General features: G+C 36.8%; 1 protein-coding gene across 4 annotated transcripts in view; it reads right to left on the reverse strand.

Annotated features, from left to right (window-relative positions):
* Pclo (piccolo presynaptic cytomatrix protein) overlaps window positions 1–25111 on the reverse strand; it is a 345647-nt gene that overhangs the window by 133627 nt on the left and 186909 nt on the right. For all 4 annotated transcript variants that reach the window (XM_052719673.1, XM_052719671.1, XM_052719672.1 and 1 more), the window contains exon 7: window positions 3065–5252. In XM_052719673.1, coding sequence (XP_052575633.1) covers window positions 3065–5252 — 2188 coding nt within the window. The remainder of the gene's footprint in view (window positions 1–3064; window positions 5253–25111) is intronic.

A 25111-nucleotide genomic window follows, 5' to 3' on the forward strand; every position in this document is an offset into this window, starting at 1 on the left:
TTTGGAGCATAGTGTTTAATAAATTTTTGTGCTAAGCATAGAGTTATTTGTCACCATCAAAAGAAAGAAGCTAAATATAATTACGATAGTTTTAGATAAATAACTTGTCCTTATACCTAATTCATAGATATTCAATATTCTTTTCACAGTCTACTGGATAATTATTTTGGTAAACCACAGTACTAATTTGAAGCTGAGTGAATAAATTTACAAAATTTTTCAGTATAACAACTACTTGATAAATAAAAAAAAACCAGATAGTCATCAGTCTGTGAACTTAGTAGATTACATTTAACCTCCCTTAGGTGAAAATAATTTTGTATAGGTATTACATATATTTATCATTCATTTTTAAGTTTTTTTTAAAAAGAAAGTAATGATTCATCATGTTTTCAACACGTGGTTATCCTGAATAGTATAGACTTTTATTTGAATATGTAACTTCTCTAATTGCCTTTTAAATGCAACTGTTTAAATGTGTTTTAGGAGTTTTTAGATACTACAAAGATGACAGAACCTCAACCTGATCCAGGTTTTGTCAGTTTATCTCTAATTCTGGTGACTTGTTTTGATTTTTGTTATTTCTAATACTATTTCCATATGTAACTGAATGGAAAAGATATGCATCATTTTTTATAGGATGCAGAGTCAATCTAAGGCAACCGGATAGAGTGACTCTGTCTTCCTCATGAAGTGTCAGGTATTCAGGGTTATCTATTCCTAATAGCCTGTGTTTGATCTGCTGTAGTGGAACCACATTACAAATGAATTTTATAAAATGTAACATATATGTTCTATGCTGATGCAAATAATTTTCTTTGCTTTTATATCACTATAAAACTTCATGTATTTGTATAAAATACAAACAATGAAAATATGTAACATTTTATTGTGCACGTATTTTAAAGATATCCAGGACAATGCAATCACAAAGTTACTAACATAATTCAATTTGTTATAGCCCTTTACCTAATTCTCTATTGATATTCTTTATGAATGAATGAGTTTTGTCCGCTTCATTTTAAAATATATTTTAGTTCTTAAATTTCCCTCCAATTGTTTTTTCAGTTGGGCACAATCTTTATCTGCCTTACTACTGTGTAGGGTATGTGCTCTCTTATCATGTTATCATGAAACAAGAGTTCAGTCAGTGATTCCTGCTATACACAGAATTCTAGAAATAAAAAGGACTTGGTTAATTTAATTTGTGTGGACTCAAATAAATGCCACATTTGGGACTAGTTACAAACATTTACATCTCTAACACCAAGAAGACACATTTCTGAGGAATAATCCCATTTGTCACAATCTTCCCAGGTAACTGTCACCTTTGTGCTCATATCCTTTAGGTATTGAGTTGCTCTGTAATTCCAAGAGTTCTCGTTTTATTTTTACAGATATGGCCATTGAATGGCTTCTTATTCCTTTTCACAGTCATTCTACATGTATACAATGAGTATCAAATATGTACTAGACTAAAAGAACAACTGTTTCCACATAGTATCATAATTCCAGGTAAGCTAAATGGATTAATTAAAATATTAGCCTAGTACAGATACACACAAATGAAATGTTTTACTCAAATAACAAACTGTCAATAAAAATGGTCAACCAATTGCCTGTAATGAGAAAAAAAACAGGTTTGAAAGAAACTTGGTGATCAGAACTTCATAAGCAACACAAATGGTTCTTTTACCTCAGGCCCACAGACCTCCCTCTTCAGTTCATCAAACAGTCTATATTTCAGTTCTAAAATCATGTCTGTGTCTACATACAGAATAAAAAAAGAAAATGCTCTTTATGAAAACACATTTTAATGTGAGTTTTTAACTGTGCAAGTTAGATACAAATGGGAGGATATTCACATCAGTTTAGTTTTTTTTTTTTAGTATCCAAATGAATGAAATAATATTTTTATGTGTTTAGACATGTTTTATTTCCAGGGCTTCGGCCCCACATATATTCAAACACAAACCAATATACAGGATGGGTACAGTGGCTCATGTCTTTGATACAAGCACTTATGGGCCTGAGATAGGCAGGTCACCATAAATCTGAAGCTAGTCTGAACCGTATAATGAGTTCCAGGCCTGCATGGGCTACAGAATAGGATCTATCTAAAAAATTTAATAAAATAAATAAAAAATATATATCTAACATCACAGACTCACAAAATAATTTTGAAAATCTTTATATTTCTATAAGAATTTCCACTTTAAAGAAACTTTAGTATAGTTTGTACTTGCTCAACCAAAAAAGTAGCATGACACTTTGGGGCAAAAAGGAAAGGCAAGGAAATGGCAAAGGGGTACAGCAGGAAGGACTAGACTCCACGGCACAGCAGGAGGCAAGGCTCCAGACAGCTACACCCACAAAAGCAGTCCACATATTTCTTCAGTTTTGAACAGAATGTTTTATATGTACTGAAAAATTATTTTAATTTCTTAGAGTGAAACTTTCTAATGTAAAACACTAAATATACAAAATTGTCAGTAATAATTTTCATAATAAAGGAAGATGAAACACATCTATTCAATGGGAATGATAAAATTCTACATCATACTAACGTCAAGTTGTTGCAAAAGCTCTCCATAAGAGAACAAGCTCTGGTGGGGCAAACACTCATCTCCATTCACAGTAGAACCAAATACTATTACTGAATGGCTCTAACCCTTAGTGATTTTAGTAAAATTTATTAAATATGTCAAAATCTATTTTTGAAGTGGAAAGAACCATACAATGAAAATCTTCCCAGTTATATATTTTAAGGATGACCATATTTTATTGATAGAATTATGTAATATTTGTTTAAAAAATGATATACAAAACAAATCAAGCCAACAATCAAGAAACAGACTAAAATAATAAACTAAAAATAATCAAAGAGAAACATGCCACTGAATCTACATACAAGAAGTACACATACAAGAAATAAAACTGAAATAAACATGCAGAAGTTGCACCAAGAAAGATGAACTGCATCCTTGGAGAAAGAAAATTAAACATGCAGAAAGGTACGAGTTTGAGTTTTGAGAGTAACACGGTAGTTTGAGGCCCCATTTACCTTCACTGTCAGACATAGCATGTTGGAAGTCATCCATGATGAATGCTATGTCACGGTCATACCCCCGTGTCCGTGACTCTTCTCTCATGTGCTGCTGAACTTCGGGCAATGAGTGACTTGATCCAAACTGATCCCTTGTGTCTGCAGATATGGGGGGCAAAGGTCCAGCTGCAGCCCTGGCCATTCCCATTGGTTGGCCAACAGGACTGAGTGGACTTTCTTCTTCTGAATTCTGGGCCACAATTGGTATTCTTCCTCTACTTTGGCTGATTGGTAAGCTGGTGGGCTTAGTTCTGGAAGAAGATGATGAATGGCCAAAGGAGACATCAAGAGCTTCAGCCTCTTGAGCTTTCAGTCTTAGCGATGAGCTGGAAGATTCCCTCTTAATGGATAAATCAAGCCCATAGACAGATGAAGGTCTAGAGGAAGGTCTGGACCTGCTCCCGCTGCTGTATGGTTTATCTGCTTCATCCTGGAGTGCTGACCTGATGGTATTTCCTAATGTGCCTAGTCCTGACCCAAGTGATGAGCCCATAAATTTTTGTTGATCTGTAATATTTTTTCTGAGGCCAAATGTTATATCATCTTGAAGAAGCCTTGCCCTAGAAGAAATGCCACCAATAGATGAAGTGCTGGAACTCATATAACTTGGATAATCTGGTTCAAGGTCTCTACTTTCTTGAATAGGTGAAAACTTTGACATTTTAGGGTCAATTAATGATTTCTTATGCTTTGATTGCTTTTGGTAAAGTATGGCTGCTGGTAATTGTTTGGCTGCTTGCTTTTCAAGGGTGAGTCTACTGATGCTATACTTCTCAGACTTGGGAAAGTGTCTATAGCTAGTATCAGCATGGTAATAATGTGAAAGACCAGCAAGGTGATCTAGGCTCTCCGTCCCTCTACGAAATTCCTGCTTAATCTGCTGTTTCAGAAGCTTTAACTCATACGGGTCCTCCATCGGGTCCTCCTCCGCTTTCACGTAGCTATGCAATCTTGAGGAAGTCTGCAAAGGTGCTAGGAAATCTGTCACTTCCTGAGACCTCCGTGTCTCAGTGGTTCTAAGGAGACGGTCTGTTTTGGACAGATCCTTTTCATGAAGACTAAATGCTGTGCTCAGTGCTGCTGTCCCTTTGGTGATCTCTCCAATGTCATCTATTAGGACATAATTCCTTGAAGTGTGGTGGTCAATGTCTGCATAGAAAGAGTCTGCAGATATGCTTGATATTGGACTGCTCACCATGCTGCTTCTTTCCTCCAAACCTATTCTCAAATCCAAACTATTATACTTGCTCCCGAGATGGGAGACAGCATACGTATTATCAGAAGAAACAGGAGCGATCATCAGGGGTTGGTTGCGAATCACTTCATAGTTGGAAGTTATCTTGGGTTCCAAATACAGTGTTGTTTGCCGAGGCTTCTGTTGTATCACCATCATCTGTGATGGTAATTGATACGATGTTTGTGGACTCGGAGTAGGTTGAGCTTGAGGTGTGAAGGACATGGTTGCCACCGCTTGGAAGGTTGGTTGAGTCTGGTAAGGTGAGACTTGCTGATGGTACAATGTCTGCTGTTGGAAATGAGATTGTTGAGTATACGGGGTGGGTGCTTGGGTGGGAAGAGCAGGCGATGAGTACTGGTATTGTGTGTAAGGACTGGTTGGAGGAACCAGCTGAGCTTCAGTTTGCGTTTGTGGTGGTATGAACTGGCTGAATTCAGTTTGGGGAGCTGTCCTTGGTCGCTCAATGCCGTGCTGACTTTCTATTCGGCTTGGTCTGGTGCTGCTGACCTCACTGTCAGACATGTAATCGCGGTCCTCAGCTACCCCCTGCAGGTAAGCACGCTCTCTCTTTTCTCTCTCCTTCAGTAACGCTTCTTTTCTCCTGTTGATTCCCATTTCCAGATACCGCAGCTTGGCATCAATCTCCTTTTCTTCTTCATCAAGTTCTGCTTGCTTCTTTCTAAGTTTGGCAGACTCCCTTTCCACGAGGTCAAGCTCTCGGTCTATGTCCTGGAGAATCTTGGCTCGAGCCATGGTATTGGTTCTGCACATTCTTCTCCTGGATGCAGTGCCCATTGTGCTGTAGGTCGGCTGTGTTCCGGTGGATGCCTCCTCAGGAGGGGGATTTGGCAGTGTTCTCTTCACTTTTTTCTGGGACCCAGAGGCGGTTGTGGTTTGGGAACCTTTAGTCTACAATCAAGTAAACAAAACACAGTATTTTACTATCAAATAAGAACATAAAGGCCAAAAACAAACTATATAAATTCCACTTGAATGATACACTGCAGTATTATAGCATAGCAAAATTAAAATTTCACCTGTATTTCAAAAGTTGATCACAAATCAGTGAAATTTTTTCTTTGTAAATTAATTTATAATCATAATGTCTGTAACATTTGAGGGGAGTATTTAACTCAGGGAAAACTCTTATTTTATGCAAGCTCACATTTTAGTTTCGCTCTTAGAAGAACTCTTTGCACACTTATTTTCAAGTTATTAAAAATAAGATTGCTTACTTAATCTATGCTCAATGTAACTGTGTTGCTCATCTGAAATGCCATATACATTTGTTGGAGATTTATGTCTAACTTTTTTGTTTCACCTTGTACATATCTCACAATTGCCAATATTTCCACAATTATTCCCATGCCCTTTAAATTTTGGTATTCTTTAGCAACTCTACCTTCCTCCAAGTGTTTTTATCAACTTTATAAAAGCAAAAATAATTGACTGCAATAAAAGTTTATTAGAGCTAGTTTCAATCAGGTAAAGCATTAAATTTTTAGAATAGCAAGTGAAGTACTTTTTGTTTTATTTCATTAATTTGACATAAACTTGTTTTTTGATGGGGGAAGCCTTGAGAATTATAAAATTAGAGACATGAAAGATCATTGTATAGTTACAATACCCTGATGCTCTCAAAGCTGTCTCTGTGTTAAACAGCAGCATGCTCAAGCTGGAGCTTGGTCTCTACTGTTCTCTTCCATTTCTTTAGAAGATGCCATTTTCCTTTCTCTCTTCAGCAATCCAAAGGCAATTCCTACCTACCTTCAGTCATCAAATACATAGGACATGAATAGATGATACATGTCTCTATGAGTTTTGGAAATAAAATCTCATTTCCTTATTTATTGTTATAATAATTATAAATTAGTCCTTAGTAACTAGATTGTATTTGTCTAGGCCCCTGTAATTCTGTTGCTTTCAAACATCATCTCATAGTCCATTTCCTTCATGTTTCATTTTTTTTAATTAAGAAAATTTTTATTCATTTTACATAACAATCACAGATCCACCTCTTCCCTCCTCCCATCCCTCCAGCCTCCCCCCTCCACCACCCATTTTCCAATCAAGTCCACTCATTCATTTGTTTATCCCTTTGGGGAAAACGTTAGCTCTCAATGTGCTGACCTTGACATAAATGTAATGATTGTCAGCACAGTACTCATTCTTTTATCAACTGGAATATTGAGATAGAAGTTGTGTCTTTAAAGATTCATAAAGACTTCTAAAAGCCTACTTTTCCTTCAAGTAAGCAAAAATTGAGTCTAATGTTCCAAGTCCAGGCTTGCTATATTCTAATATGTCAGATAGCAAGAACCTTGATCTTGGAAAAGAGAGTAGGTCATATTCTGAATGTGTTAGGTTAGGGAAGGTAAGCATTGAAGGTTATACTGTCTAACAAAGAATGACAAAAAATTGTTTTCTGGAACACCTTTTTCTTACATACTGGTGTTGCAACACTGAGTCAGAGTGAGTCGTCAGAATGAGTCATCCTTTCTGCCTTGTAGATAGACAATAGCAATGGATAGGTCAATGTTTATTCACTTTTAATTCCTTAAACAAAAGATGGGATTATCTTCTTCGAATATAACTACCTTCAGTGTGCAACTTGAAAAGAACTGATTGTTATTTTTAAGTATAGCCTTGTCAAGGACTTCTCGAGCTTTTCATCACTGTTATGGTTTTTATAGAATATTGTTGCCACTGGTTACATGTAAACTGTTGGGAGAACATAAAGTCTTGTAGGAAAGTTACACAGGGATGAAAATGAGAGGCCATCTGGAAAATAGACAAGGTCATGGACTCCATACCACTCAGGGCACAAAACTATGTTGGCGAAGCAGCTTAGGACGTGATGGAAGGAAATGAAGGGGAAGTGAAGCATTGTGCTAAGTGAATAAATCCCATCTGTTAAGCTTTAGGTTTCTTTCATAAAATATGGAGGCCCACTGTCAAGACATCTGTTTTGTTTTTCATCAGAAATAGGAATGTCCATTAAATTTTTGGTCTTCAATTTAAATGGATTCATAAAATTATCAATATCTGAGAAACCAAAGTTTTGGGGTACATGACAGTTATGAATCACTGCTCTAAAGAAGACTGTTTAGGCTTATGGGAAACACCCACTGAGATGCCATTCTAGGGTGGGGAAAACATAACAGTGGATGGTTGAAACAAGCCCAGAAGGCCATAGATTTTAAAGAATGAAGGAAGACATGGGGAGAATAAAATGGCCTTCAAGATAAGCCCTACAACTTTACTAACTTGTTGAGTTTTCTTCATCATTTAGCTAACTCTGAAATAGGATCCTTTAGAGATTTTTTCCCTCTACATTACACAATTTCCCCTTGTATTTTTGCCAATTTTATGAGATAGATTATTTCAACTACTCTCTGGTTCACAGATTTCTGGCAGATACACATATGTGCAGTGACTCTAAACTGTAAAATCATTAAATATGGAGATTTAAATTTAAGTGTGTATGGTTGAGTGTGTATTTGTTTTGGCACTGAATGGTATTCTAAGAGAGAAGAAAGAAACATATTTTTTTAAAAAAAAGTTGAACAAGCTAAATTTATGCAACAACTATTGTTTAAAGTCATAAATGCCAGAACAAAATTATTCAATAATTATATATATGACAAAACTCAGTTTTAAAATCTCTTCAAAGAGTTGCTATGCATAATTATAGAATGGGATGAGATAGAGCAGTTTGAACTTGCTCAAAGCCCAGTACGGTGACATCTGCTTGGTGCCCTGGCATCTTGAAGACTGAAGCACAAGACTCGTGTGTTTGGGAACAACACAAACCAAAGCTACAACGACAAAAAACCTTCTACCTATAAAAACATCATACACTGGAAAGCTTTTTTTAGGAAATTGTCTGAAGAAATTACTTCAAGGGTTTAGCATGACTTGATCATTACACATTACACAAGATGCTTACATGTGCAGTTTTTATGTTTCTGTTTCAGTTAAAAATAAATACAAATCAAATTATAGGGTACAGGAGAAGCGTTGTTGTATACAGTACTTGCCATGAAAGCATGAGGATCTGAATTTGATCTCTGAGAAACTACATAAAAAGCTGCTCATGAGCAAGAGCTTATAACCTAAGTACCGAGGAAACAGAGACAGGTGAACCCCTGGGCCCCTGGGGTTTGCTGGCAAACCATTCTAGCTGGGTCAGTGAGATCTAGGTTCTGCAAGAGAGCTTGTTTTAACAAATAAGATGAAGAGTAACTGGGAACACATACAACATTGACCTGTAGCCTACACACACACACACACACACACACACACACACACACACACACACACACATGCACACATATACTACACTGTTGCACTACTACTTTCTTGGCTAGCTCTTGGTGTCAATATCTGAGATGTAGTAGTGAACTATCATTATATCATTTGAAAGACAAGGCAATGTATGTCTCATTTTATAAACACATAAATAAATATTTATCATGATAGTTATACTGTATCTTGACTTTGCAGGTTTGTTTTCTCTGTTAAAGAGGAGAGATTTCTATGAAGTGCTTTTTTTCTTCTAAAAGACAGAGCGTATTTATGTTAAACACTACAAGTCAACCAAAACTGCTGATAAACAAGACATTTTGAGAATGTAAAGGTAGAATTGTCTAGAGAAAACATACTCTCTTTTATGTTGGTCCATGTAATATGCCAGGAGGTGAGTTAAAAGATCATATAGAGTATTGGGCCCCCAAATAAAGTTTTATTATCAGTTTGGGAAAGGAAAATATAACAGATATAACAAATTCAGGGTCAAAAATGGATGAGATTTAAGCGGGTGTATATATTCTATTGGAGGGAAATGTATAAAATACAAATTTTCAGGGCAACAGCAAGGATCATCTGGCTTCATTATCAGCTGGTAATGCAACAAGTCCTATGAGGAGAATCAGATCAGTGACTTCTTGATACAAGCCTGGAGAGGAAAACTGGAAAAATAAATAAATGTATGGGGAACTACAATACAAAACTTTGAAATCTGTGTCTATATTAAAATCTCAAACCCTCTGTGTCATTCTCTTTCAGGCTAAAAAGGCAACCCTGATTATCACATCAAGGTTAAATTACCCACCCAGGAACATATGAAATGCAGAACAAATCATCAGAGTGTCAGTATTCAGTCACTGGCTCTGGCTTGTGATATTGTCCATTGGGTAGTAATCAATGTGGCTTTGTCTAATTCCCTTCAGTGACCATGCAGCTATCAGAGCAGATAACACAAAGGCCATAGACATCATCTACCAGTGCTTCAGCAGGACATTCAATGTCTTCCCAAGAGCATCACCAAAATCGTTTTGGCCATAGAATGGAAAATAGTAATGTGATCTATTGGGTACATAAGAAGATCATGGCTATTCATGGTCTGGCACACACATTACATGCACGTATATAATTAGCCAATGTTACTTATCCTTCTTACTAATCTATTGGGACCAGATGTTTCTCTGCACATATTTATACCTATGGCCTTTATCTACCACACATAATATAAAAATTAATGTTGTGTATTACCAATCATCTCCTCAAGCAGCCTTTAGCTAATACTCACAGATACTAGGAAATGTTCTCAGGGAGAGATCATTATTCTAATATGATTAAATCTATCTCCTAATGTGGAAAAGGCTACTCTTTGTATGTATCTTACACTGCTTTAGTCTTAGTGGGAAAACATATTTCAAAAACAAAATAAAACAAACAAACAACAAACAAAAACCTGTTCCTAGAATGGTGCCTTGAAAAGACATGGGTAAGATAAACTACTCAAGAAAAAAGAGTCTATGTTACAGTAATAATCTGATAAAAATAAACCAAGAATGTACTAGATTACATTGCCTCATTATCAGTTTGCCCCATGAAAGTAAAATAAGTTCACCTCTTCTGATTATTTTTTCCAAGATTGTATGTAAGATTGCCCATCTGCTTAGGCCTTCTTAGGCCTGCTTAAAAGAAATCCTCTTCTTCCTCCTCATCTTTCTCCTACTCTTCATCTTGTTTTGCTACAATGTTGACCATTGAGGCCCTTACCAGAGATTAGACTGACATGGGCTGATCTAGAGCTATTTTGTTACAGCAACAAGATGCCTCTTAAAATTCCTGGGATACTTTCCACTACTGCAGTAACTATGAAAAGTAATATGAAAGAAACTGTCACTCTGACTGAAAACTTGAAAGATTCTAGATTTCATTAAAGACTATTACTAAGTTTAAAAGAATAATTAGTTATGTAACAAACACACATTAAAACCCTAATATTGTACTTATTTAGTTTGCAAAATTAAATGTTGGAATTACTCAGTGAGATCAGTTGTACAGCTAAAGTTAATTTTAAAGTCAGGAAACGCCAGCCTTCAAAAATAACTTAAGTTACAAAAAATTAGAACAAAAATGCATCTGAAATCTAACGGGAATTAAAAAAATAGTTTGGAACATTGTAACAAACAGTAAACACTTAAATGTTGATCATTATACTAAAGACTAAGATTGTAATGATAAGTAAGATGTGATCTGTACCCTTTATTTTTGGAAAATATACAGAACCCAAGAACAGAAATCACTCTGAGGTCATTTCTTCCTTTCTACTTCAGTCTCCCAAATTTGGAATTGAATATGAGAATAAACCTTTTTTTTCTTGTAATCTTGCTAAAAAATAATTAATACATTCTTCTAATCTCTGGCCTTATTTCCCTCAGGTCTGGATACAAAAAAAATTATAAACCCTCATGCCTCTAAATCATTAGTCAAAAAGTGGAAATGTGTAGGCATTTTGCCTCCTCCAAACAAGGTAGCTATATAAAACATAAGCCTGGGTCACCATGTTCATTTAGCTTTGATAAGTTAGGAAATGAAGGTGAAGTTGTAGGTAAGCATAAGGATATACAGAAGGAAATACATATTATACTTCCTTCCAATTAAATTGATTGCAAGCAGAATTAACTCAAATGTCGATGGAAACACCAAGATGCTTTCCTGTATCCACAGCTCTCCATCTCCAACAAGACTCAACAGTTTTGAGACAAAATAGCAGTCAAATATAAAAACAGACAAGAGCATGTCCTCCACTGTATGCCATTAATTAAGCCTTCACAGAAAACCTTTATCTTCCTCTCAGTCCTCCACTCCCACGAGTTTAATGGAAGGGAAACACTAAAATTCTACATGTAGAAAAATGCTTAAATACTGTTGAGATTCTCAAATCCATATACCCTGGTACAGTGGGTACAGTGTCTTGCTTCATATATATGTCTTACTCCATATATATGTGATATATATTTGACACACACATATGTATTTTATATCTTTTCAACTACAGTGCTGCAGCCTATATGAGTGACTGATTCCATGATCAAAATACTAGAAAAACAGTACTAGGATAATGGGAATATCTTCAAATTATAGGAAAAATCAGATACTTGATAAAATCTTGAATGTGTACCGCTGACAGGGAGAATTTATCCTTTGTGAATGGAACTGAAATTGGCCAGAGGATAGTTTAATTGAAAGAGTCTTGGGGCAATAATAAAAGTAAAATAAAAATAATTAATAACGTGTGAGAAGCTAAATTATAGTACTCTGGTAATAGTAACAGAGTGAAAACCAAGCACTAGAACACACTTCAAAGTCTCACAAGTTGTTTTCGTTCCGATAGACTGAAAATGCACTCAGTATTCCGTCAGTCACCCTGAAGCTGTCCCCTGTTGCACCTTATGTCCCAGTTTGCTTTGTTTTCTTGCTGAAAGTCATTGCTCTTGGGCTGAGCAGCCAAGCAGAAAACGAGTTTCTACCTCACTGGACAGAGTATGAGAGACGCCAGTCTGTGTGACATTTATTACTTTATATTATCTGGAACGTCCCAAAGAGATGAACTTCTTCTTTCTCCAAATCTGTATAAAGTATTTTTTAAAGTGCTCTTGGAACTTTTATTAAGGTGATGCATCCACATACATTTGTGTTTCTCCCTTCTCTCCCTCTCTCCCTTCTTCCCGTCTATTGACTCAGATGTCTTCATCACAGTGAAGAAAACAATATAAATGATGTTCCTAAGGATTTTTGTGCAATCCAACAGCCATATTAAGTTTCTTTTTCCTTTGACTTTCTTCTCAACTGCTTTGTTCTATTATCACACCCATAGGCATGGTTCCATGTAATACTGACATTCCATAACTGACGTTAAAATGGTATTTTACTGTGAGTGCTTGAGTAGAAGGCCAAATCCTTCTGAAACCATGATGATCAATGATAAAACCTCTAAGAAAACAAGGATGGAGTACCTACAGCCTGTTTTTAACTGCCATTTAAAGCAACAAAAAATAACACTTAACAAAATGGCATGAAGCTGTTATCACATACACAATCTTCAAGACTAATTCTTTACTGTACATAAGCATCAGTATATTAGTTATCCCTCTACTGACAAGCAGTGTTTATGTTTTCTATAGCAATCTTTGCAAAAGCTCCTGCTTTTAAACTGAAGGGAACTTGGCTCATCTAGTGTTTTATAATTTTTAACTGGTCATGAATTGTTTTCTAGAAGATTTCCCTCCTTTAGGCCATCTCTGAGAGGACAATTAACAGTAAGTCAACACTTTCCCTAATTCTCCAAGTTTTTCTACTGGTAATCACATATCAACAAAATTATTCTGCCAGGATTTCAAGGCTCTGTCACACACTCACTGTTATAATGTTTTTCTCTCTGCTGTGGTAAAATATGTGGATAAAAGCAAGTTAAGGGAGAAATGGTATGACTCATAGTTCAAGAGTATACTCCATGATTGTGCAGCAGTCAAAGCAGGAGGTGCTTGAAGCATCCCCACAAGCATGCTTCGAGGCTATCTTCTGGGTGATTCTAGACTGTCAAGCTGGTAATTAACATTAACCATTACAATCCATTCATCTTTTTAATTCTCCCTCCTCACCACATTCTCTCAAATATTATTTAGTAAAAATGCTTTCCATTTCACTACCTGTTCGGTAAAGTACTCTACCTTTATAGTTAACAATTAATAGAATTTATATTGCCATTCTCTTACATACATCCATCATATTGGGGTTTACACATCTTATATCTGCATTCAAGTGCATACCATATGATATGACCATGTCACAATGGCTCATGTGTGAGAGGCTTGCTTTTTAGTTTGGCAATGAAGAGAGAGTGTGGAACTTCATGTGGTGGGGTTAATGGAAAGTCCTTAGGTCTTTTGGGGATAGATTACTGGAAGGGGTTGTGGGACTGTAGCCTCTCTAGTGTCTTGTCTGTCCAGGTAATCTCTTCCTTATGCATGGGTTCCTCATCAAACTGACTGAGTTCATTGCCATGCCCTTGAAGTTTCACAAACATGATATGAATAAACCTCTTTTCTTCATAAAGTAGACTCTCAGGATTTTGTTATGAATAGGAAGGCAGACAAAATTCAGTAAGACACCATGTTTGTAACTAGTACCTTCAGACCCAGGTTTAAGAAGTGAGGATAATGTTTATGCTTAAATACAAAACCTTAGTTTATGTGATATGAATACTAAAAAAGGAGGTCAATCTAAACACATGTTTCAAATCTTTAAAAAAGGCAATTAAAGTTGAGTTTTATTCAACTTTGAGTTTTATTAAAAATTTGTTTATTTATCTTTGTGAAAACAGAGCTTATGTGAAAAAGGTAGTTATTTCAAGTAGTATTCTATTATGACTCTCAGAATGGGCAGGATAAATGTATGTTGGTTTCAATTAAAAATATTTATAATTTAGAATATTATTGTGGAATAAAATATACAGGTTTTATTTCTCCTTTAAATAATGTTAAATGGTGGTGTGATCAATATACACTAAAGCTCAATATATTTCTTATATTTACTCTAAATATATGATAAACAAAATAGTATCTTTGGCAATTAAATTCATTGCCAATGAGAAAATATGTCTAAAAAGGTTAATGCAATCAGTGAAATTTACTATATTTTTGTTTTGCTTTTGTATTTTTGTTTTCTTGCTTTTGTTTGCTTTGTTTTGCTTAGACAGGGTCACATGTAGCACAGGCTAGCTGCTAATTTTCTAATTAGCTAAGAGTAGCATAGAACTCTTGTGATCCCTCTCACTGACTCTTTTCCAAAGTACATACATTACTAAGCCCAGTGTGATCTGGACAATTTTGTAAACTCTTAATGGAAAATCAGAAAAATATAAGTCATTTAAGAAGCCACTTAAAGGAAGAAAAACAAAATGGGTAAATTAAAATAGTTGAAAATGATGCAACTGAATGAATTGTCGCACAAAACAGCTATTTTACACATAAACATGGACAATGCCACACAATTCTGAAGTGGAGCAGTCAGGGCCATTAGAAGCAAGATGGAAAGGTCATAATGTCACTGTGTGTGCACACCACCACTGTGCCAGTGTCAGGAGGAGGCAGAGTCAGAGGCACTCATTTTCTCAGTGAGTCCTCAGTTTACCCAGAGCGGTCACGCTAGACTCAAAAACAAAGGGGAGCAAAAACCCTGAGGATGCAGTGACTTGTCAGCTTGTAATTAACAGGGGTTGTGTTATGGTTTGGGGGTTACCATTCTGAGAAAGAGCAGACAGACAATATATAAAATTCTGTGTTTTGAAAGCAAGGATAGGAATTATCAAAGATATAAAAGTGCCTAGAACAAAGCGACAAAACTTTTATATACTATCAGTTAAGTAGGGAGAATGCATTGTTTTGAGAGTAATAACTAAAGATTAATACCAAAACTATATCAAAGAGTACTGTGTATTCAATGTTACTAAGAGCTTAATATATATCTTGTAAAATCTCCAATAGACTATTGAGAGGGAGTAATTTTAACTGTATGTTTCAGTTATATGTAACTTCAGGGACTTACACAACTTGGTCAAGATTCCACCAATACTAGATAACAGAGATGATCCTCAGTCTATGTTTGTTTAACACTGTTGCTCAAGTACAATGTGATTAAATAAACCTCAAATTCTAAAAGAAGAAAGCAATCTACGACACACATGTAAACATCAGGATATATGATAAATAGTATTCACATATTAAGACAAAGTGGTTATATACAATGCATAAAATAAATGCTATACTTAGTGGCTCAGAGGAAGCCAATGCCAAATACACGAGGAAAGCATTGTAAAGTGATTATCAATGTGTTTTAATTTCAGTTTTCTAGTACGCTGATCTCTGTCTTTTAAGCTTTCTACTTTATTCTCAAAGCGTAATGTATATCTCTTAAATTTATGAAGATAGGTTCAAAGAAATTACTCATTAAGAGTCATAAGAGTCTAAAATAAAGTGAATAAATACTTGGGATAGAAGAATTCTAATTGCCAGTCTGTCTGCCTGTCTGACAAGTATTTGCTAAACCTTCACTTGCTGTCATGTTCTGTGGTTATATAAAGATGAATGGCTCTTGTTTAAGAACATGCAGTTTAAAAAAGAATAGAAATGTCTCACTCCAGGCTATAATTTAACACAACCCATTTTAGAAAGAAAGCGTATACTTTTTTCTCAGGGAGCATCAAATAGATCTCAGTTGATTGATACACATATTGCAACTGAGAGGCAACTTGTGCTGTTGTCCCAAACACTCAGAGGAAATCCAAGGTCCATAAGGAAAAGAGTTCTTGGCAGCAAACCCCATGGACAAAGGGCATGAGCACATTGAAACACACGTGTCCTTGGATCTACAGTGCGGACCACGGAGTGTTCATGTATGTATGGAGAGGAGGGGAGGCAATCAGACAAAGTTTAGATTAATCATGTCAACAAAAGAGTGATTGAAGAGTCTATATACAGAAATGATACAGTAATGAGTATTTATCAGAGAATGTCCTTGGAAATTTTTACTATTATAAATAGTGCATTAACTATTAAACTCAACAAACATTGATAGAAACTGAATTTCCCAGGTAGTGGTTTAACAAAATCATCATCAACAACAACAGCAGAACACTCAACTCATCACTACAAAAGTCGAAGCTAATATTCAAATGGCCAAAGCTTAGTCTATAAACTCTGACTTCTGTGGTAAATAGTTTCCTACTTGAAAATTTCTAACTTTGGTCTCTGGCTAAGATAGTACCTTTCCTAAAATTGGTTATTAGATTGTGCATTCTCTACCTCATCTAAAATTTAAGGATATTTCACAAATATTTTGGTTCCTTTTACCATTTCCTTGATGGAATTTCAACACAATGGTCCTTAAAATGTTTTTAACTTATAAAATTCTTAGAGTGTTTTCCCTGAGCAAACAGACATTATACTAGGTTCTTATGGTAGAACAGATGTCAAAAACAAAAACCATATGGAACTTGTAGTTATGACACAGTAGAAAAAAAGGAGGTCTGACTAAAAAATAAGGGATGAAGATTGAAGCTTTCTATAGTGAAAACAAACGAACAAGAAATACTGTTTCAGATGTTGGAATAATACCACAGAAAATGAGGACAACCCAACAGTATCGGGTTGCAGGCATTGGCAATCACTTTTCTTAGGTCCTGAAGTACTAGTTATTTTTAACACTTCTGTTTTTTTCTGTAGTGATGCCCATGTTACTACCCATTCACCATTTTCCAGCAAGGGGCTGAGGATTAAAACAGAAACAAGCCAGCCGGTCATTCGTCTCAGTAGAATGCCCTTTATTGAAGGAGGGAGGAGGCCTTAAATACAGACTTACAGCACAGTGGAAGAACCTGGGAGGGCAAAAGTTCGCTACAGCTGTTTTACATTCTAGCATTACACCAATATATAGGATACGCAAACAAGGACCCTTCATTAAGCAGTTAAGGAGAAATGAATCCGGCAGGGAATTAGCATAGAGAGGACATCTGATCAAGGTCAGCAAGCAAGGCAACAGCTCCCCAAAAACCGGGGCCAGGCCCATGCCCAGAGCAGGCAGTTCTAAGGTAAGGATGATGGGGCTACCCTGTCATTGGCTGCCTAGAGTTTTAATGGCCTCCAGAGGTGTTTTGAATATGCATAATATTCTTCAGGGGGACTAGAAGCTCCAGTTCAGGAGCTCTCCTCTGCAGCCTATTTCCAACTGGAGCTGTCTTCTGGAACATTCTGCCAGTGCTTTTACAGCATGATTAAATTGTACCTAGGACTGGGAGATTACAGAGGCATAGGGCTGTTTTAAACTATGGTTGTGTACTTTTGCCACCTTTTTCGGTCCTGGCTGTCCTGGAACTTGCTATGTAGACCAGGATGGCCTTGAACTTAGAAATCTGCCTGCCTCTGCCTCCCAAGTACTGGGATTAAAGATGTATGTCACCACTGCCCAGCCCTTTGACACTTTTAATCTGCCTCAGGATTTTAGAGGTGTGTCTGACTCTTAGGTCAGTGGGAGATTATCCTCTGTAGATAAACCCTGCCTCCTATCTTTCCTGAGTCCCTTGCACTAATGTTGGAGTGACTTCTACATCAGGACAACTCAGAGTTGGACTGGCCTTTTTTATGCCATCCCTAAGAACAAGACTTCATCCAGACACCATAGAATAACCAGGGTGACTAAAACATTAGATTGAGATCGCTGGCGGACTCTCCCTTGGGATGTGGAGAAATCAGTGCAGGAACTGTCTGGTCTGGGGTGAAGCACTGCCTCATGCTTGGTCCTCAGTGGGAAGCAATCACACACTAATTTCCAGAGCTTAGCGGCCTTCACTTTGCTAACTTATTTTCTAGTAGATGGGGCAAAACTGGCCTTGAATTGGACCTAGAACTTTGAGTGCTACTGACATTCACAAAGTGGTTTTAAGCTCTGTGGCTATTTGTTCCACTGAGACATTCTAATCTGGAAAAAGATGGACTTTATTTTTTATATTAAAAAAATAATAAAATAAAAAAATGAAAAAAAAACGGGGGCCAGGGCCCAACATTTTTCATAATATTCTAATATTTGTATACATTATATTAAAATGCATTTGGTTATACAAACAGCTATTACTGATGGGGGTGCTATACACATACAGGAATGTAGAGTCAGCTGAAAATGTTGTTCAGTAGACTAACTAAGTTTCAGGGCACAAGGAAAGACATGGGATGCCATGTGATATGTCTTGAAAGTCAGGGGGCTTCCTATTAGTTATTCATATTACTTACTTCGAGAATACTGACTGCATGATATCACTTACACATGGAAAACATTCTGCTTGAAGTGCAGAATGGATGGGTTGGAAATACAGATAAGGTAGGAGAACATGCCACAATTCATCAAATGGTCCAGGAGCAAAAGATGATCTGCCTTTGAAAGAGCAGTAGTAAGTGGTTAGATGTAAGACATATATATGATATTAAGAATTTCATGTTATATCTTACTATGTTACTTAGTTGGCTTATTTCAATTTATAATTTTTAGGGTAAATTCTATTACTTCCAATCAAGCCGAGGAAGGTTTATCAATTTCCTCAAGTTCCCAGTGCTTGCATCTGACAAAATTTGAATCAAGAAAAATGAAGAGTTATAAAGTAAACCATTCCTAGAATCAGGGTCTTAAGTAGAACACACAAAAGATAGATTGTTGGAGGCCACAAAAAATATGCAACAGTGCTGGGGATGTCTTTCTGTATGCTGTGAATGTGTTACTCGGATTGATTGATCAATAAAATGCTGATTGGCCAGTAGCCAGGCAGGAAGTATAGTATAGGCAAGAAAAGCAGAGAGGAGTATTCTGAGAAGAGGAAGGCTGAGTCAGGAGTCGCCAGCCAGACACAGAGGAAGCAAGATGGCAAGACAGAGCTGAGAAAAGGTACCAAGCCACATGGCTAAGCATAAATAAAAATTATGGGTTAATTTAAAGTGTAAGAGCTAGTCAATAATAAGTTTAAGCTAATGGTTATACAGTTTGTAAATAATATAAGCCTCTGTATGTTGACTAGGGGTCTGAGTGGTTATGGGACTGGCGGGTGAGAGAGATTTGTCCTGACCACCAGCAGGCTGGGACACAGGAAGTCTTCTAGCTACACAACAGATGACAACTGATATTCATATGGCTGACCCATCAGGTGAAAAGTTCTCTGATAGAGGAACCTCGTCAGGAAAGGCTTGTGGGCCACTGCCTATGAATGACTGATCACTTCTGTCTGTAATTTTCTTGTGAACTACCATATTCTCCCTTAAAGCAGCTGTGGGACCCTTCCACAGTCTATTGGCAGTGTGCTTTTCACTTATTGGGCACAGTTACTCCTATGAATTGACAGTAGGATGATTTCTTTTTTACTTGATACTCAAACCACACAAAGATGCAACAAAGGGAATTACAGATCAATCTCCCTCATGGACATTGATGCAAAAATATTCAATAAAATACTAGCAAACTGAATCCAAGAACACACCAAAAAAAAAATCGACCATCATGATCAAGTAGGCTTCATCCCAGAGACGCAGGGATGGTTCGACATATGAAAATCTGTCAATGCAATCTATCACAAAAACAAACTAAAAGAAAAAAAAAACCCACATGATCATCTCATTAGATACTGAAAAAGGAGATCAAGGGGATACAAATTAGAAAGGAAGAAGTGAAAATTTCACTATTTGCAGATGATATGATAGTCTACATAAGTGACCCCAAAAATAATACCAGGGAACTCCTACAGCTGATAAACTCCTTCAGTAATGTGGCAGGATACAAGATTAACTCAAAAAAATCAGTAGCCCTCCTATATACAAATGATAAATGAGTTGAGAATGAAATCAGAAAAACATCACCCTTTACAATAGCCACAAATAGCATCAAATACCTTGGGATAACTCTAACTAAGCAAGTGAAAGATCCATATGATAAGAACTTTAAGTCTCTGAAGAAAGAAATTGAAGAAGATATCAGAAAATGGAAAGATCTCCCATGCTCATGGATAGGTAGGATTAATAGTAAAAATGGCAATCTTACCAAAAGCACTCTACAGATTCAATGCAATCCCCATCAAAATCCCAACACAATTCTTCACAGACTTAGAAAGAACAATACTTAACTTCATATGGAAAAACAAAAAAACCCAGGATAGCTAAAAGAATCCTCTATAATAAAGCAACCTATGGAGGCATCATGATCCCTGACCTCAAGCTCTGCTATAGAGCGATAATAACAAAAACAGCTGGGTACTGGCATAAAAACCGACATGTGGACCAGTGGAATCAAATTGAAGATCCTGACACTAATCCACACACCTATGGACACCTGATTTTTGACAAAGAAGCCAAAACTGTACCAAGGAAGAAAGAAAGCATCTTCAACAAATGATGATGGCATAACTGGATGTCAACATGTAGAAGATTGCAAATAGATCCATATCTGTCACCATGCACAAAACTCAAGTTCAAGTGGATCAAAGACCTCAACATAAATCCAGCTACACTGAACCTGATAGAAGAGAAAGTAGGAAGCAGTCTTGAACTCACTGGCACAGGAGACCACTTCCTAAATATAACACCAGTAGCACAGGCACTAAGAGCAACAATTAATAAATGGGACCTCCTGAAACTGAGAAGCTTTTGTACGGCAAAGGATATGGTCAATAAGACAAAATGACAGCCTACAGAATGGGAAAAGATCTTCACCAACCCCACATCTGACAGAGGGCTGATCTCCAAAATATATAAAGAATTAAAAAAAAACTGGACATCAAAATACCAAACAATCTAATTAAAAAATGGGCTACAAAGCTAACCAGAGAATTCTCAACAGAAGAATCTCAAATGGCTGAAAAGCATTTGAGGAATTGTTCAACACCCCTAGTCATCAGAGAAATGCAAATCAAAATAACTCTGAGATACCATCTTATGATCAAAAACACTGAAGATAGCTTATGTTGGAGAAGATTTGGAACAAGGCAAACACTCCTCCACTGTTGGTGGGAATGCAAACTTGTACAGCCACTTTGGAAATCAGTATGGCGGTTTCTCAGAAAATTGGGAATCAATCTACCTTAAGACCCAGCTATACCACTCTTGGGCATATACCCAAGGAATGCTCAATCCTTACGACAAGGACACATGCTCAATTATGTTCATAACAGCATTATTCTTAATAGCCAGAACATGGAAAAAACCTAGATGCCCTTGAACCAAAGAATGGATAAAGAAAATGTGGCATGTATACACAATGGAGTACTACTCAGCAGTAAAAAACAATGATATCATGAAATTTGCAGGCAAATGGATGGAATTAGAAAATGTCATATTGAGTGAGGCAACCCAGACTCAGAAGGACAAACATGGTATGTACTCACTCATAAGTGGATACTAGATGTAAAGCAAAGGATAACTAGACTATAACCCACAGCTCCAGAGAAGCTAGCTAACAAGGAGGACCCTGAGAGGGACACATTCGATAGCCCAGCAAAGGAGAAATAGATGAGATCTACATGAGCAAACTGGGGATGAGGGGGATAATGGAGGGCAAGGAATGGGGGATGAGAACATAAGGAAATGGGAAGTTTGAGATGGAACAGGGACAGAGTTGGAGAGCTAGGAAAGAGATACCATGATAAATGAAGATATCATGGGAATAGGAAGAAACAGGGTGCTAGGGAAGTTGCCAGGAATCCACAAGGATGACCCCACCTTAGACTAGTAGCAATAGTCGAGAGGGTGCCTGAACTGGTCTACTCTGGTAACCAGATTAGTGAATACCCTAACTGTAATCATAGAGCCTTTATCCAGTTACTGATGGAAGCAGATGCAGAGATCCATGGCTGGGCACCAGGCCAAGCTCCAGGAGTCCAGTCGTCGAGAGGAGGGATTCTGTGGGCAGGGGACATCGAGACCATGATGGGAAAATATACAGAGATGACCAGCCACACTAGTGGAAACCCATGAACTGTGGACCAATAGCTGTGGAGCCCCCATGGGACTGGACTGAGCCCTCTGAATAGGCGAGACAGTTGTTTAGCTTGAACTGTTTAGGAGGCTCACAGGCAGAGGGATCGGGATCCATCCCTGGTGCATGAGCTGGCTTTTTGGGGCCCAGTGCCTAAGGTGTGACACCTTTGGCAGCCTTGGTGCATGGGGGAGGGGCTTGGACCTGCCTCAACCTGAATGTGCCAGGCTCTGCAGACTCCCCATGGAAGACCTTGACTTGGAGGAGGTGGAAATGGAGGGTGGACTGGGGAAGAAGGCTGGGAGACAGGGAGAGGGAGGAGGAGGTCTGTGGTTGGCATGTAAGATGAATAGAAAATTTCTTAATAATAATAATAATAATAATAATAATAATAATAATAATAATAAAAGAAAAAAAGAAGTAGTTTGGAAGTAGCATAGGAATTAATTGGGGAAAGTGGATCATCTAAGGCTTTCTGATGCTTTTTTTTTTTTTTAACCAAGAAGGATTTTCCTATTGGAATTACTTTTTCAAAACTAGATATTACAATACTTGCCTGTCTGGGACTGGGGAAATGCATCAGCCAGCAACCTGAAAACCTGAGTTTCACCTTTGGACACACACGTTACTTTTCTTATTGTATGTCAAGATTTTAGATGAATCCTTAGTACTTTTCTGTATTAAGTTTGTCCTGGGATTCTTTTATTTTCTAGGTTAGAGTTTTCAGAGAAATGTTTCAAATGCCCTCACTTTGGTTACTCTCAGGAAGAGCAGGGATTCAAGGGAGCAAACAGCTTGGGCTGGGGAGAAAGTCTCACTCAGGTCATCTTCCCATTTCGTGACCAGGCTCCAGTCTTCCTCATTGGCCTGGGAGCATGACTTGAGTTCACAGCTTCTTGACCATTGGGAAAGGTCACAGATATGTCCACATTTTAAAATTATTCCTGCTACATAAGTAAACAACCCTATATGATCAAAAAGCTCTGGTGCACATTAAATGTTGACATATCATTGAGCTTCAACAAATCCCCAAGCACAAACACACAATGTTTTGTACAAGCAGTGCATTGAGAAGTCTACATTTTCACGATTTGCCAAATTGAGCTGCTGATTAAATAAATGTCCCCTGCTCTCTGTACTGTTCTTCTTTCTAAGTGAGTGAACTGTTCCTTAGAAACTTGAAACCAGCTCCTTTTCAGACTTGTAAACTTTAATAGTAGGAATTTTATGTGCAGATAGCTTTTCCTAGTTAAGAGAAACAGAGCATTATTTGCTGAGATTCATACAACTATACATATTCACCTTACTCCTCAGTTAAGCAATATTTTTAGAAGTTACCTATTATGTTAGTTGTCTTTATTCATTAATATTAAAGCATGGCTTTTTACAAGCTATTATCATTAAATTAAAACCTAGTCAAAAGTCTTGAATAATTTCTCCAAATGAGAATATGAATACAAATGCCAAAAAACATTTGAACTAATGTTCAGCATCGTTAGTTACTCGGAAAATCAAAATCACAACTAGATACTAGTTTATACTCAATAGGATGGCTGCTGTTTCTTTAATTAAAGGAGAATAAGTGTTTGAAAGCAGATCGAAAAATAGTAATGCTTGTACATTGCTGATAGGAATGTAAAAGTTTAAGTGCTATGGAAGAGTTTGATAATGACTCAAGCGCAATGAGGAATTACTGTAAGGTTTATCACTCGTGCTCCTAAGTACATATCCAAATAATAAAAGCAGGCACTTCAACAAATACATATGCATTCATATACACACCAGAATAATTCTAAATAACCAATATGTCCCCCAACAGATGGAGAGATAAACAAATTGGAGAGTGTATGGTACAATGGATTTCTAGAGTACAAAGGGAAAAAACTACTGATACATGCTAAAATGTGATGAATGTTGGAAATATTACTTAAAGTAAAAGTAGCCAGGCACACAGGTCACATATATATGATCCCATTTATATCTATAGCCAGAGGAGCTGGATCTCCATGGACAGAAAACACTGCTGGCTGACGGAGAGGAAGGAGAGAGGGAGTGGAAAGTCACCCCTGAATAGGTGCAGAAGTTTATTCTGATGGGATGAAGTGTTGTAGAAATACATAGAGGGGGTGGTGGCTGTGCAACAGTATAAATATACTAAAACCAGCCAGATTCCTTACTTTTAAATGATTAATTTGCTATGAATTTCACATTAATTATAAAAAGCTGTTCTTAGAAATTATTTTTACTTTCTAATATTTGATATATGAACAAGAGTCGCTTACATTTTAAAACCCTTTTACTTCTGAACTTTTTGTTGAAGCTTTATTGCAATTAAATGTTAATTTCAAATTCTTGGCAGTGGCTAGCAGCACCAGAATTACAGGATTTCCTTGTAAAACACATTCAGAGCTGAGGTGTGTAGCTTAGGGGTAGAATGCTGCCTAGGACAGGCAAGGCTCTGGGCTTGATTCCCAGCACACTAAAAAAAAAAAAAAAAAAAAAAAAGCAACCCACCCCATATGAATCTATTCTGGTGAGTAAAATAATCATCTCTATCAGCCATAACTTAAAAATTTGCTTAATTATTTGTATAATGGAATATAAAAACCCTTATATCTAGGTTGATCAATCCCTTGACTATTCAAAGTACTTACAGTGTAAAGAATATTATACAAATGTTTCTCCTATGAGTGTTTATGCTTGATATGCATTTGGAAACTTTCTCTAACTTTGGCAATAGTATTCCTCTGCATATTTTACATAATCAATGGCGAGTACAGATGAGAAACACAATTTTCCTATTTTATAAATTTTACAATTGTTGCTACCAGCAGGTTCTATTTTAGTTCTATTTAGGGGTATCACTCTCTCATCTGCATGTAATTAACCAAAGCCACTCAAATTTTACTTCTATA

This window comes from Peromyscus californicus, unplaced genomic scaffold (assembly GCF_007827085.1).
Source record: "Peromyscus californicus insignis strain IS unplaced genomic scaffold, ASM782708v3 Scaffold_6__1_contigs__length_162567912, whole genome shotgun sequence".
NCBI lineage: Eukaryota > Metazoa > Chordata > Mammalia > Rodentia > Cricetidae > Peromyscus > Peromyscus californicus.